Source organism: Chiloscyllium plagiosum, unplaced genomic scaffold (genome assembly GCF_037043375.1).
Source record: "Chiloscyllium plagiosum isolate Xiang-an unplaced genomic scaffold, Cpla_swu_hap1 HiC_scaffold_16, whole genome shotgun sequence".
NCBI lineage: Eukaryota > Metazoa > Chordata > Chondrichthyes > Orectolobiformes > Hemiscylliidae > Chiloscyllium > Chiloscyllium plagiosum.
In genome coordinates this window covers 31,317,491-31,331,428 of record NW_028270154.1, presented here as the reverse complement: position 1 = coordinate 31,331,428, position 13,938 = coordinate 31,317,491, and the positions used below count along the sequence as shown (strand labels likewise).

General features: G+C 41.2%; 1 protein-coding gene across 1 annotated transcript in view; it reads right to left on the bottom strand.

The window, feature by feature from the left end:
• Nucleotides 1-13,938, bottom strand: part of LOC122556571 (organic cation/carnitine transporter 2-like) — a 119,454-nt gene that overhangs the window by 59,634 nt on the left and 45,882 nt on the right. The window contains exon 4 of the mRNA XM_043703391.2: nt 10,970-11,141. Within this exon, the coding sequence (XP_043559326.2) occupies nt 10,970-11,141 (172 nt within the window). The remainder of the gene's footprint in view (nt 1-10,969; nt 11,142-13,938) is intronic.

Below are 13,938 nucleotides of genomic sequence, written 5' to 3'. Positions count from 1 at the left end.
ACTTTTATTTCATTCAAATTCCACTATCTGCCATGATGGGATTCAAACCAGGTTCCCAGAGCATTACTTGCATCTCTGGATTAATAGGCAAGTGACAATATCATTTGGTCATCGCCTCCCCAAATATCAAAGGACAAACATGGTCCATTTTTGTCTGACATACAATCAGGATTGAGAGGACCTTGATTGAGTTTTTGCTCTCCAATCCAGCCATATTTGAGGTAATAACACTGCAGATAACTCAGTGTACATCAGGTATTCCAAATGGAATAATTTTCAAAGAGACAGAGAAACTTGATCAATTTGTCTTTTAATGAAGTGAAGGAATGTGAATCTCTGATACTGTTTTATCAATTAAAATTTCAGAGATGGTCACTACCTCATGTCAATTGTGAGTGGATTTCTTTTATATTCACTAATGGAATATGGGCTTCTTTGACTGTCAAGGATATATTGTCCATCCTTAGTTGCCCTTGAGAAGATGGTGGTGAAATGCCTTCTTGTACCACTGCAGTCCATAGGCTGCAGATAGATCCGCAATGCTGGAAGCAAGGGAATTTCCAGGAATTTGATGTAGCGACAGTGATGGAACAGCAATGTGTTTCCAAGTCAGGATAGTGAGTGGCTTTGAGGGGAACTTGCAGCTCTTTTGGGGCACTAAAACCAACAGCACAGCGTGCTGGAACTGGATCAGACCAGACAGATATGCAAACCAGTTACCTTGATTGATAACATTGAATAGGTGTTGATGCAACAGTGGAACTGAGATATTAAAGCCAGGTAGTTTGCAACATTCACTGTTAGATTGTATCAAGCCAGACAGATAGGCAAGTCATTCAATTTGATTGACTACTGAATGGGCTGTTGATGAGGCAATGCTGCAAGCTTTCAGGTGGAACAAGAGATCTGAGTTTCAATAGAATTGTTTTTGAGACAGCCCAATTCCTAGGGCTGATTCAATCAATAGAGAACCTTCAATATCCAATACTGTCTTTTGTAACACCCTTCCTGAGATAGAAACTCAATTTACATGGAATACCTAAATTATGCTAGTTACATTGTCACGTGAAACTGCTGTCATGAAACGATAGAATGACCCAGATCATTATTAAAATGAGGGGCCTTACATACTCCAGGGACAACATCAGCATCAAAAAGCAGGAATCTTGGGAACAGGAAGAACAGCCTCAGCTTCAGTTCGACTATGGGTAATCAGGGTTGTATAAATCTTTTTACCATCTTGTGCTTCTAAAGGACCTTTTGAGCCAGGTCATAGACATTTAAGAACTATAAAGCTACTCAGGTGATTATAGGGAAAGACAGGTTTCAACAATACTAAACCTCATCTCATGGTAAGCCACGTTTCATTATTAATGTAAAACATGTCCCACTAAGTAAGCAAGTGGATCAGACCATACGCTCTAAGCTGCCCTGGACCTTTCAGATGGAAGTGGTTGTGGGTTCACAAGGTGGTGTCCAAGGATCCTTGGCAAATTTCTGCAATGCATCTTGTAGATAGTACACACTGGTGCAACTGAGCTTTGGTGGTGGAGGAAATGGATATTTGTGGATGTGGTCCCAATAAAGGTGATCTCTTTGGCTGGATGATGTCAGGATTGTTGGAATTACACTCATCCAGGAGTATTCCATCATATTCCTAACTTGTGCTTTGTAAATGGTGACAGGCTTTGGAGGGTCAGGAAGTGAGTTACCTATGGCAGTATTTCTAGCCTCTGACCTGCCCTTGTAGTCACTGTATTTATGTCACAACTCCAATTGAGTTTCTGGTCAAATATTAACCCCCAAAACATTGATAGTGGGGAATTATGTGAAACTACTTTGAAAATATAGTTGACAAAATTAAAGTAGGTGATAATTGTTTCTGTAAATATTCATCTTGTGTAAATTAAAAGTAATTTTATCATCGGGACATAGGAATTAGGTGTGGGAGTAGGCAATCCAGTCCTTCCTGCCTGCTCTACCATTTAATATGATGATGTTTGATTTTATCTTGGTCTCAACTCCACTTTCCTGCCTGCTTCCCATCATACTTTATTCTGCTTTTCATCAGAAACAAATCTGTCTCTTTTCTGAATCTGTTGATTAGTTCTACCTCCACTGCACTCTATGACAGTGAGTTCCACAGATTCACTACCCTCTGAGACAAGTAGTTTCTGCTCATTCAGTTTTGAACCTACCTCCTCTCACTCTATATCTATGACCTCTTGTTCAAGTCTGTCCCACAAGGATGAACATCTGTTCAACATCCACCTTATCAATACCTTTTAGCATTTTTACATACCTCAGTCAAATCCCCCCGCTGCATTCTTCTGAACTGAAGTAACTACAAATCCAAGCTTTTCAACCACACCCCCATACGAAAGCCCTTTCATCCCTGAAGTCAGCTTTGTGAACCTCCTGTGAACTACCTCTGGTGTCACCACATCCTTCCTCTTTCTCAAGTAAGGAGACCAAAACTGGACACAATATTCCAGATGCTCTATCAGCAATGCCTTATATAATTGTAACAACATAGAGTCATAGAGATGTACAGCATGGAAACAGACCCTTCAGTTCAACTCGTCCATGCCGACCAGATATCCCAACCCAATCTAGTCCCACCTGCCAGCCCATATCCCTCCAAACCCTTCATATTCATATACCCATCCAGCTGCCTTTTAAATGTTGCAATAATACTAACCTCCACCATTTCATTTGGCTGCCCATTCCACACATGCACCATCATCTGTGTGAAAAAGTTGCCCCTTAGGTCCCTTTTATATCTTTCCCTTCCCACCCTAAACCTATGCCTTCTAGTTCTGGACTCACCCACCGCAGGGAAAGACCTTGTCTATTTATCCTATCCATGCCCCTCATGATTACTTATTTAATTTTAATCCAGTCCTTTATCATCCACCTCCATTATGGAGTGATTCACTGCAAGTTCCATCTCCTAACATCAGAGATGATCATTCCATGCTTCCACAGGGCTTGTTTAATTTAGTAAACTGAATGTGACTGACCACCAAAATGAACAAAAATAATGGAAAAACATCAGTGCTTGGTCTGCTTTTGTTTCAAAATGTCCTTTATAAAGAGTTGACTTCACTTAGCAAGCCTTCCATTGAGCTGTGCTTGCTGGATTCACTCTTCAATTGGCTTTGTGCCTCCTATAATCATCTCTAAAACAACCCACATGAAATCCAGTCTTAATTGTTACCAGCCTTGTAACGTGGACTGGCAGAATCATTACTGCAAGTGCATTATCATGTAAATTCCCGTTTTCATGCCTGTGTGTACATTTTAGAAGTAGCGGGACTTGTATGGCAAAAATCTCATTCATAAAGTCTAGAGTAAAACAGCATGGAAACTGATCTCAGTCATAGAGTGTAGAGTTATACAACATGGAAACAGATCCCTTGGTGCAACTTCCCTATGCCAACCAGATATCCTACATTGATCTAGTCCCATTTGCCAGCATTAGGCCCATATCCCTGTAAACCCTTCCTATTCATGTACCCATCCAGGTGCCTTTTAAATGTTGTTTTTCTATCCACCTTCACCTCCTCTTCTGGCAGGTTATTTCATAAATGGTCCACCCTCTGTCTGAAAAAGTTGCTCCATAGGTCCCTTTTAAATCTTTCCACTTTCATCGTAAACCTATGCCCTCTAGTTTTGGACTCCCCGACCTTGTCTATTTACCTTAACCATGCTTCTCATGATTTTATAAACCTCTACAAGGTCAACCCCTCAGCCTCTGACACTCCTTGGAGTACCAACCACTACCAGCTTGTGGTTGGACTGGTTTTCTGTTACCATTTCCTTTAATTTCCAGTGGTAGAGGAAAGCCACCAGTGAATCTTAATAAGGGGCACTTGGAAACAAAGAGTAATTCACCACACAACAGCAATCAAGGATAAGTTACATTAATCATTTCTACATTGTTATTGAGACCACAAAGAGATCAAGGATAACCATCCGTCATTTTTGAGGTCCTAAGATTTTCTGCCTTTTTCTCACCCAAGTTGTAATGATATCATCAGATTTGGTGGAACGGTATTGCAAACTCTGACATTAACCCTCTCAGAATCATTACCTTGTACAATGTGCACCACTATTGGGATTTCACAATCAGGGATAATAAATTTGTCAACATGGACATGAGAATCAATTGCTTTCATTACAGGTAGAAATTCTGCACTGGGTTTCATTTGATCAGTGATGCTGTACTGCAGCAGTGTAAATACAGAAACCAGCATTATGGGACTCTTCTGCTTCAGCTGTCTTGGCATATTCCATGTTTAGGGCACAAACCAAATCGATACTAATATAAAAATAGAATCAGTTTTGGGGAAAGTAAGAACATCTGCAGCTGTCAAAACACTTCTATTAGACATTGTTATTCCTACAATATTTTGAATGAGAGTCTGTTTAGCACAAATTTCCAGCAAATTGTGGCACGACATTCAAAAATCATAAGTCACTCACCTATTATTTCCATAACAATGGCACTCAGCACCTACCTTCCAATGGTCATTTTAAGCAGATTATTTGCTATTCCCACTCAATTGAACCAGATGGGAAGTGAAATGTTGGCTGTTAATTTGATCAGGAGATAAATGAGTCTAACTTTGGACAGCACCAGGACCGAAATATGAAACACCAACTTGGGAACGTTCCAACACAAAACTACTTGCATGCTAAAACGCTGAGAGAGAGTGTGTGTGTATGAGAGAGAGTGTGTGTGAGAGAGATAGAGAGAGTGTGTGTGAGAGAGAGAGAGAGTGTGTGTGTGAGAGAGAGAGAGAGTGTGTGTGAGAGAGAGAGTGTGTGTGTGAGAGGGAGAGTGTGGGTGTGAGAGAGAAACTACTTGCAGCAGAACGCTGCTGACCAAGCTAGATGATCCCATGACCAACAGATCAAATCAAACCTCTACAGTCTTGCAATATCCAGTTGTGAATGATAAAGAAAATTCAAAAAGAACAAACGGAGGAAAGAGGCTCTGCAAACATTGTCAACACAGCACAGTACATCATGTAAAACCCACAATGAAGCATTTGCAGTCACCTGCAGCCAGAAGTGCCTCTGGAGCTGCCCACCACCACAGATGCAAGCTATCAGCCAATTTGTTACGCTCCACTTGATAAAGAATTGGCCAATGCAGATGCAGCACGAACTATGGCCCTAACATCTTAGCTATAGTACTGAAGACATGTGCTCCAGATCTAGGTGCATAACTACTCTGCAGCTTGTTCCAGTATAACTACGACACAGGCACCTTCTTAGAATCATAGATTCCCTACAGTCTGGAAGCAGGACATTAAACCCATAACTGACCCTTTGAAAAGCATTTAGAACACCCCTTACCCTATCTGTGTCACCCTGCATTTCCCATGGTCAATCCACGTAACCCAGTCCACACACCCCCAACAACCCACCCTCCCGTCCTGGCACCCTCCACTGCCACCGCAGGAATTGCAAAACCTGCACCCACACCTCCTCCCTCACCTCCATCCAAGGCCCCAAAGAAGCCTTCCACATCCACCAAAGTTTCATCAGTACATCCACCAATGTCATTTATTGTATCCATTGCTCCCAATGTGGTCTCCTCTACATTGGGTAGACTGGATGCCTCCTCACAGAGTGCTTTAGGGAACATCTCCGGGACACCTGCGCCAATCAGCCCCACCGCCCCGTGGCCCAACATTTCAACTCCCCTCCCACTCTGCCGTGGACATGCAGGTCCTGGGCTTCCTTCACCGCCGCTCCCTCACCAACCGACGCCTGGACGAAGAACGCCTCATCTTCTGCCTCGGAACACTTAAACCCCAGGGCATCAATGTGGACTTCACCAGTTTCCTCATTTCCCCTCCCCCCACCTTACCCCAGTTCCAACCTTCCTGCTCAGTATTGTCCTCATGACCTGTCCTATCTGCCAATCTCCCTTCCCATCTATCTGCTCCACCCTCCCCTCTGACCTATCACCTCCATCCCCACCCCCATTCACCTATTGTACGCTTTGCTACCTTATCCCTAGCCCCACCCCTCCCATTTATCTCTCCACCTTGGAGGCTCCCTGCCTCTATTCCTGATGAAGCGTTTTGCCCAAAACGTTGATTGTCCTGCTCCTCTGATACGGCCTGACCTGCTGTGCTTTTCCAGCAACACTCTGATCTAAAATCCACCTAACCTGCACACTTTTGGATTGTGGGAGGAAACTGGAACACCTGGAAGAAACGCACACAGACATAGGGGGAATGTGCAAACTCCACACAAACAGTCACCTGAGGCTGGAATCAAACCTGGGTTCTTGGTGCTGTGAGGGAGCAGTGATAACCACTGAGCCACTGATCCACCCTGAGAACGTGTAAAACAGCCCAGCAATGTAGTATCCATCAAGAACAGACCAGATCCAATTACTACCCCACTAGTCTATTCCCAATTATCATCACTTTGATGGAACCATGACAAGCGACTATTAAATAGTATTTAACTCACCAATAATGTACTCACTGACATGCAATTTGGGGTTCACCAGGAACATTGAGCTCTGGATCTTCAGATTTGGAAAAAAAACAAATTCCAGAAATGAGATGAATGTGACTGCCCTCAATATCAAGGCAGCCTTTGACCCAATGTGGTTTAATGCAGCCCAAGCAAAATTGATATCACTGGTAATCTGGGGTAAAAGTTTTCACTGATTGAAATCAGACTTAACATAACATAAAGAAATATGGTGGTATGGTTGCAGGGAGGTAAATCATCCCAGGGCCAGTACATCACTGCAGAACTTCCTCAGGGCAGTGTCCTAGACCCAAGATTCTTTAGTTGCTTCGTCAACATTAGATCAGAGATGGGGATGTTCATAAATGCTTGCAAGGTGTTCTGTAGTATTTAGACCTTCTTAGATAATCCGAAGACACACAAGTGCCTGACAATGAGCATCTCCAAAAAGAGGGAACCTAACATTTCTCTTTGTCAATTAATGGCAAAAGTTCTTGCTGAATCCTTCAGTTGCAACAACCTAAGGCTCAACATCAATAGGGAACTTAGCATTACCGGACATATAAACACTGTGGCAATCAGAATAGAACACAGTCTGAGTATTCTATGCTGAGTAACTCACATCCTGTCTCACCCAAAACCTGAACACAATTTGTAAGATAAGTCAGGAGGGTAATCTAATATTTTCCACTTGCCCTGAGAAGTTTAGCTCCACAACACCCAAGAAGCTGATGGCAGCTACTTAATCATTACTTTATCCATTATTTTGAACATTGACTCCCTTTATCAGCACACACAGGTGAACGAATGTGTACCATTTACATGATATCCTAAAACATTTCAAGGCTCCTTTATTAGCACCTTACAAATCTGCCATCATCAATTAGAAAGACAAGGACACCACTATTGCAACTTCCGAATCACACAATAAAATGACTTTGAAGTATGGTGGAATTTACTAATAAATGGGATCTCATGCTTCCCAAAAGGGTTAATCTTCATTTTGCCTAATTAAAAAAGAGAAAACTGGAGCTTTCTTATTAATGTGATCCAGCTGTTAAGACTCAAACATTTGCATTAAAAGGAATTTCTACTGTATATTGTTTTTCCTTTACTGTCTCCAAGGCAAAAATTTGAAAACCCCTCCTTAGTTTAATCATGAGTTTATCTATTCTGCAGCAGTTCAAGAATGCAGCTTATCAGCACCTTCTCAAGGGCAATGTTGAACCTTGAGAAGGTGCTGATATGTGCTCCTATGATATTTAACAAAATAACCCACTGGATTTGGGTGGATAGTTTAGCCTTAGGTTCTGGACAAGAGACCAAGGGTGTAAAGGGTAGCTTTCGAAAGAAAAGTTATTAAAGGACATTTCAACTGCCCAAACATTACTCTATACTCCTGTTTCTACCAGGCAAAGAAGGTTAAAAATGCAGTTTTAACATCTTAGGAAAAGACCTAACTAATATATGTGTTGACATCAAAAGTACAGTTCAAAAATTATGATATGAAAAGTCACATTCATGAGACAATGTTTTGACTGTTCATAGCTTTGGTTGTGTACATTTAGAGGTATTGATCTTTCTGCTATAGAGATACTCTATTTCTATTCCATTTATTGTGCACTATCTGACATGTGCTGCAAATTTCCTCTTGTGTTCCAAATGCATAATTTGCTCTGTTGCATTTCATCACTTTGAATTCACTATCACATCTCCTCTTAAGTCATGTGTCCATTTTTCCAAAGGCCTCATTTTCTTATATTCTTTGTTTTCCACCGCTGAGACTAATTTTTTTAGGTTTTAGCAGCACCAATAAAATATTTCAGAATACCTTGATTAAATTTACCTATAGAATTAAGATTTGTATGTGCCAATACGTTCATTGAAAGGTGTATTTCCATGACTCAGTATATATCAAAAGCTTGAGATTCTACTGGCTTTTGTTCAGAGCCACATGTGCCAGAGGTAGAAGGTGGGTGAATGACTGATGAGATCTTTATGGGCTAGGTAGCAACAGATCAGCATGAATCTTAGGGTAGTTATTATTGAATTGATGGAGCTATCATCAGTGGGGAAGAGCCTGTCAAACTGGTAGCACTGAATAGACAATTTCCAGGATCTGATGCTTTTAATCAGTTGGTCAGCATTTCATTGAATCATAGAATCCCTACAGTATGGAAACAGGCCATTTGGCCCATCAGGTCCACGCCAACCCTCGGAAGAGCACCCCACTCAGACCCACCCCTCTATCCTATCCCGTTAAACTTACATTTCTCGTGTCTAATCCACCAGCATGTACATCCCTGGACACTATGGGTGATTTAGCATGGCCAGTCCGCGTTACCTGCACCTCTTTGGACTGTGGGAGGAAACTGAACAAAACACATGCAGACACAGGGAGAATGTGCAAACTTTACACAGATAGTCGCCCGGGGCAGGAAGCAAACCCATATTCCTGGCACTGTGAGGCAACAGTACTAATCAGGTGTTTAATTGTTCTCATAAACATGTGACATTTACTATTGAGGTTTTAAGAATGTTTTCACCTCCAAACTCACACCCAACAATTCATACAGGCAGATGAAGCTGGTGTGTCACAGGAGGATAGATACAGTGTGATTTTAGATCTCATTCTCTATTCAAATTTGGAAACCTTAATACAGGCAGTTCCTAGGTTGTGAACACATTCCACCCTTGAGTATGTTTGTAAGTTGATTTGTGTGCAAGTTGGAACACAATATGGTACAACATAAAACATCTCTTTGTAAAAGTGAGAAAATATTTGTAAAAATGAGGATCTTCTTCACAGGTACAACCATTTGTAAGTTGGTCTTACAAACCACCTATCTATCAGTCTGACTGATTCAGACCATTCATGCTATTATTGTGTAAACTTCTCACATATCCATAAAAGCATCAATTACTAATAATTTGTTTGTTCAAATAAAAAATAATATGGCAGTATAATAATGCATCACAGTAATAAATGTGCCTAAAATATTCTAACAAATTGAAACAAGCTTGTGATTTCATGGTCAATTACACATGCAAATAGGAGCTGAAACAAGACAAAATGAGCATGTGCAACTGTAGAGACAGTTACAGAAATTACCTTCCAAATCATACCTTCCTACTTGCAATTTCTCTCTCTCTCCAATTGAACTGTACCTTGCATTTTATCGTTACAGGTTGGGCATTGTTCCTGGTTAAAGGAAATTAATGAGGAGAAAGTGAGGACTGCAGATGCTGGAGATCAGAGCTGAAAATGTGTTGCTGGAAAAGCGCAGCAGGTCAGGCAGCATCCAAGGAGCAGGAGAATCGACGTTTCGGGCATGAGCCCTTCTTCAGGAATGAGAAAAGTGTGTCCAGCAGGCTAAGATAAAAGGTAGGGAGAAGGGATTTGGGGGAGGGGCGTTGGAACAGATCGTATTTCCAACGCCCCTCCCCCAAGTCCCTCCTCTCTACCTTTTATCTTAGCCTGCTGGACACACTTTCCTCATTCCTGAAGAAGGGCTCATGCCCGAAACGTCGATTCTCCTGCTCCTTGGATGCTGCTTGACCTGCTGCGCTTTTCCAGCAACACATTTTCAGCTCAGTAAAGGAAATTAATGTTAACTGTTTCTTAAGGCTATATAACTTTGCCTTTATTATTGTGACATTACATACTGGTGGGGGGCGGGGGGGGGGGGCGAGCGGGCAGGCTTCAGATATATTATTGGGATGTCTTCCAGGGAAAGTGGGACTGGTACAAGAAATACAAACTGCACCTAAACTGGAGGGTTATGCATTAGCAAGGCATTTAGAGGACTTGCCTTCATTGCTCAGATTTTTGTGAGTATAGGAGTTGGGATGTTATGGTTGTACAGGATGTTGGTCAGGCTTCTTCTGGACTACTGTATCCATTTCTGGCTGCTTTGTTATAGGCAGGATATTACTAAAGTTCAGAAGAGATTTACCAGGCTGTTGCTAGGAATAGAGGGTTTGAGTTCTCAGGACAGGCTAGATAGGATGGGGCATTTTCCAGTGGAATGTAGGAGGTTGAGGGGTGACCGTATCGCGGTTTACAAAATCATGAGGGGTCTAGATAAGGTGAATGACAGGCATCTTTTCCTGAGGGTGGAGGATTTCAAGACAAGGTGGCATATTTTTAAGGTGAGAGGGGAAAGATTTAAAAAAGATACAAGGGGCAATTTTTTACACAGAAAATGGTTTGTGTATGGAATTAACTTCCAGAAGAAGTAGTGAATGCAGGTACATGTTTAAATGTTTAAAAGATATTTAGATAAGTACGTGAATAAAGAAATGCTTGGAGGAATATGGGCTAAGTGCAGGTAGGCGGGACTGCTTTAGTTTGGGATTATGTTCAGCGTGGACTGGTTGAACCGGAGGGTCAGTGTCTGTGCTGTATGACTCTATGACTATGACTGTACTGATTAAATAGGTTAGGTTTCTAATATCCACTTACCACCATAAAGGTATGTATATCAGGCCAACAAGAGACAGGATGAAAAGCAACATCTTCCAGCTTCGTATAAAGTACGCAACCAAAGGCAAGAACATATACCCGAATGCATAGGAAATGCCAACTCCCAGTGTGCAGTATGTAATTCTAATGGATTTTCCAAGAAGTTCTGATCCTGTCAAAAGAGAATAACCAGGTCAAGAACAATGGTAATTATGATTTATTTGCTAAATTTGTTCCACTTTCTACTATTGCCATTGCGATAGAAAAATCACTTTCTGTTCATTTATAACACTTAAGTTGAATGCTCTTGAAACTTAATCCACATAGCAAGTTATGTGGAGGCAAAAACAGAAGTTGCTGGAAAAGCGTTAACATTTCGGGTCCAGTGACCCTTCCTCAGAACTCAAGTAGGTAGTTCTCCTTGAAGGAAGGGTCACCGGACCTGAAACGTTAACACTGATTTCACTCACAGATGCTGCCAGACCTACAGAGTTTTTCCAGCAACTTCTGTTTCATTTCTGATTTACAGCATTGCAGTTCTTTCGGTTTCTATTAAGTTATCTGGAGGATTTTATCACCTTGGCTTGTTTCAGACAACTCAGAGAAGGCAGTGATTGCACAATTTAAGCAGCGATGAGGTGAAAAATGGAGCTTGACCAGGATAGGGAGGAGAAAGAAAATGATGCAGTATTTTTGAATATCAATTGACAATAAGATTAAATTTGAAAGGCAATGGAAACAAATAAAAGTGCCTTTTCTCTTTTACGTAAATCATTGTATCAGTTTGTATAAGGTAATGGTTCTGAAAGGGCTGATGTTGGCGATTACCTTGGGCTCTCACCAATCTGCTGATCTCTCACAGTACTGAGTCGGAATTGGGGAGTGCAGCTTTAGATCCTGATTAAGTTAGATGTGTCATCCTGATAGTCTTAGCAATTATGCCTAACTAGCCAATGTAAATTGTATCTGTGAACAGAAAACCTCTGTTTGTAGATTTAATAACATTTCACATGGAACAATACTCGTGAAGTCTTATGGTCTGTGAGTTACAATCATATCAGCTATGGTTGTTTGACTTCTGCTCCTATTCATAAATATTTTCTAATCAAGCTGTTCAGAAATGTTATTACACACCTCTGAGCTCCTGGCTCAGTAGTAGGGACACTACCACAGCACCACAATAGCACATTATCATGAGGCCACTACTGCTCTGGTGTAACCCAGTTCATATTCTGATCATGTGTTAATTTGACTTTTAGGTTTAGGACCTGTTAGCATAAACAATGGCATAAGTAGTATTTTGGGAAGTCATGTAAAATTCCTTCAGAGAGTTGATGTTCAGAGAATTGATGAACCATGGAAGTAAATCAATTGAAGAATTTTGTCTAGATTATATGCCACAAAAAGGATACAAAGACAATGGAGAAGTTAACCCTCATACAGCCACAGAAGTATAGAGATATAAACCATGGAATTGGTCTCCTGTAGCAGGGAGACCAGAATTGAATGCAGTATTCCAAAAGTGGGACAGAGTGACAACTGCAGATGCTAATGATTAGAGATGAGAGTGTGATGCTGGAAAAGCACAGCAGGTCAGGCAGCATCTGAGGAGCAGGAGAATCGATGTTTCAGGCAAAAGCTCATTCCCGATGAAGGACTTTTGCCCGAAACACCAACTCTCTATTCCAAAAGTGACCTAACCAATGTCCTGTACAGCTGTAACAAGACATCCCAACTCCTATACTCAATACACTGACTCATAAAGGCAAGCTTACCAAACGCCTTCTTTACTATACTATCTATCTGTAACTTCACCTACATAAACCTTATCCTAATGCCAACAATATACAAGGATGATACTCAATCTGAAAGTTTATAATTATTAGGGAAGACTACAGAACTTCCCTCTGCTCTGGAAAAGAGAAGTTAAATCCAATAAAGAATTTAGCAGAATCATTTTTACCCAGAGAATGGTTAGAGCATGCAACATGCTACCACATGGAGGAGCTGAAGTAAATAACTTGGATACAGTTAGGGGGAAGAGAATTAGTGCATGTGAGAAAAAGAATGTTTAGGATATGCTTTAGAATTAAATGAAATAAGATGGGAACAGGCTCAAGCATAAATAATGGCATAGACCACTGAGGCCAAATGTCTGTTTTTATGATGTAAATTCATTAACACTGTTTAAAATTTCACTCAATGACATCAGATTTTGGAGCAACTAATACAAAACGGGTGCTCTACAAACCTGATCCAACTACTTTAAATACTGAACACAGCCTAAGTACTCTTCCATTGGACGTTTTGTATCAGCAAATCTTACTATTTAGGAAACAGAGGGGTGGCATGGTGGCTCAGTGGTTAGCACCACTGCCTCACAGTGCCAGGGATCTGTGTTCAATTCCAGCCTTGGGCGACTGTCTGTGTCTGCATGGGTTTGCTCTGGTTTCCTCCCACAGTACAAAGCTGTGCAGGTTAGGTGGATTGGCCCCACTAAATTGCCCATAGTGTTCAGGGATGTGTAGGCTAGGTACATTAGTCAGGAGAGATGTAGGGTAATAGGGTGGGGGAGTGGATCTGGGTGGGATACTCCCCGGAGGGTCGATGTGAACTTGTTGGGCCAAATGGCCTGTTTCTGCACCGTAGGGATTCGATGATATATAGGAGACTATTTAGGGATCCACAAGAAAGTACACAAACAGTAACATGTTCTGTTGTTATGAAACAAGCAAAATAAAGTTGCAATATTTGGATTAATTATTAACATAATAAATAAAAATTAACTAAGAGTTACATGTCACAAGAGCGTTAGAGATCCAGTGTCTAAATATTTGAAATGCAACAGAATCAGGAAAAGATTCCCAAAAATGTGCTTGTCTGAGGGTATTGAGGGTGTTTCATTGTGGTTGTGGTATTAATGTGGAATCTAATGTAGAGTTCCCAAGTGGGAAATGAGGTGCTGTTCT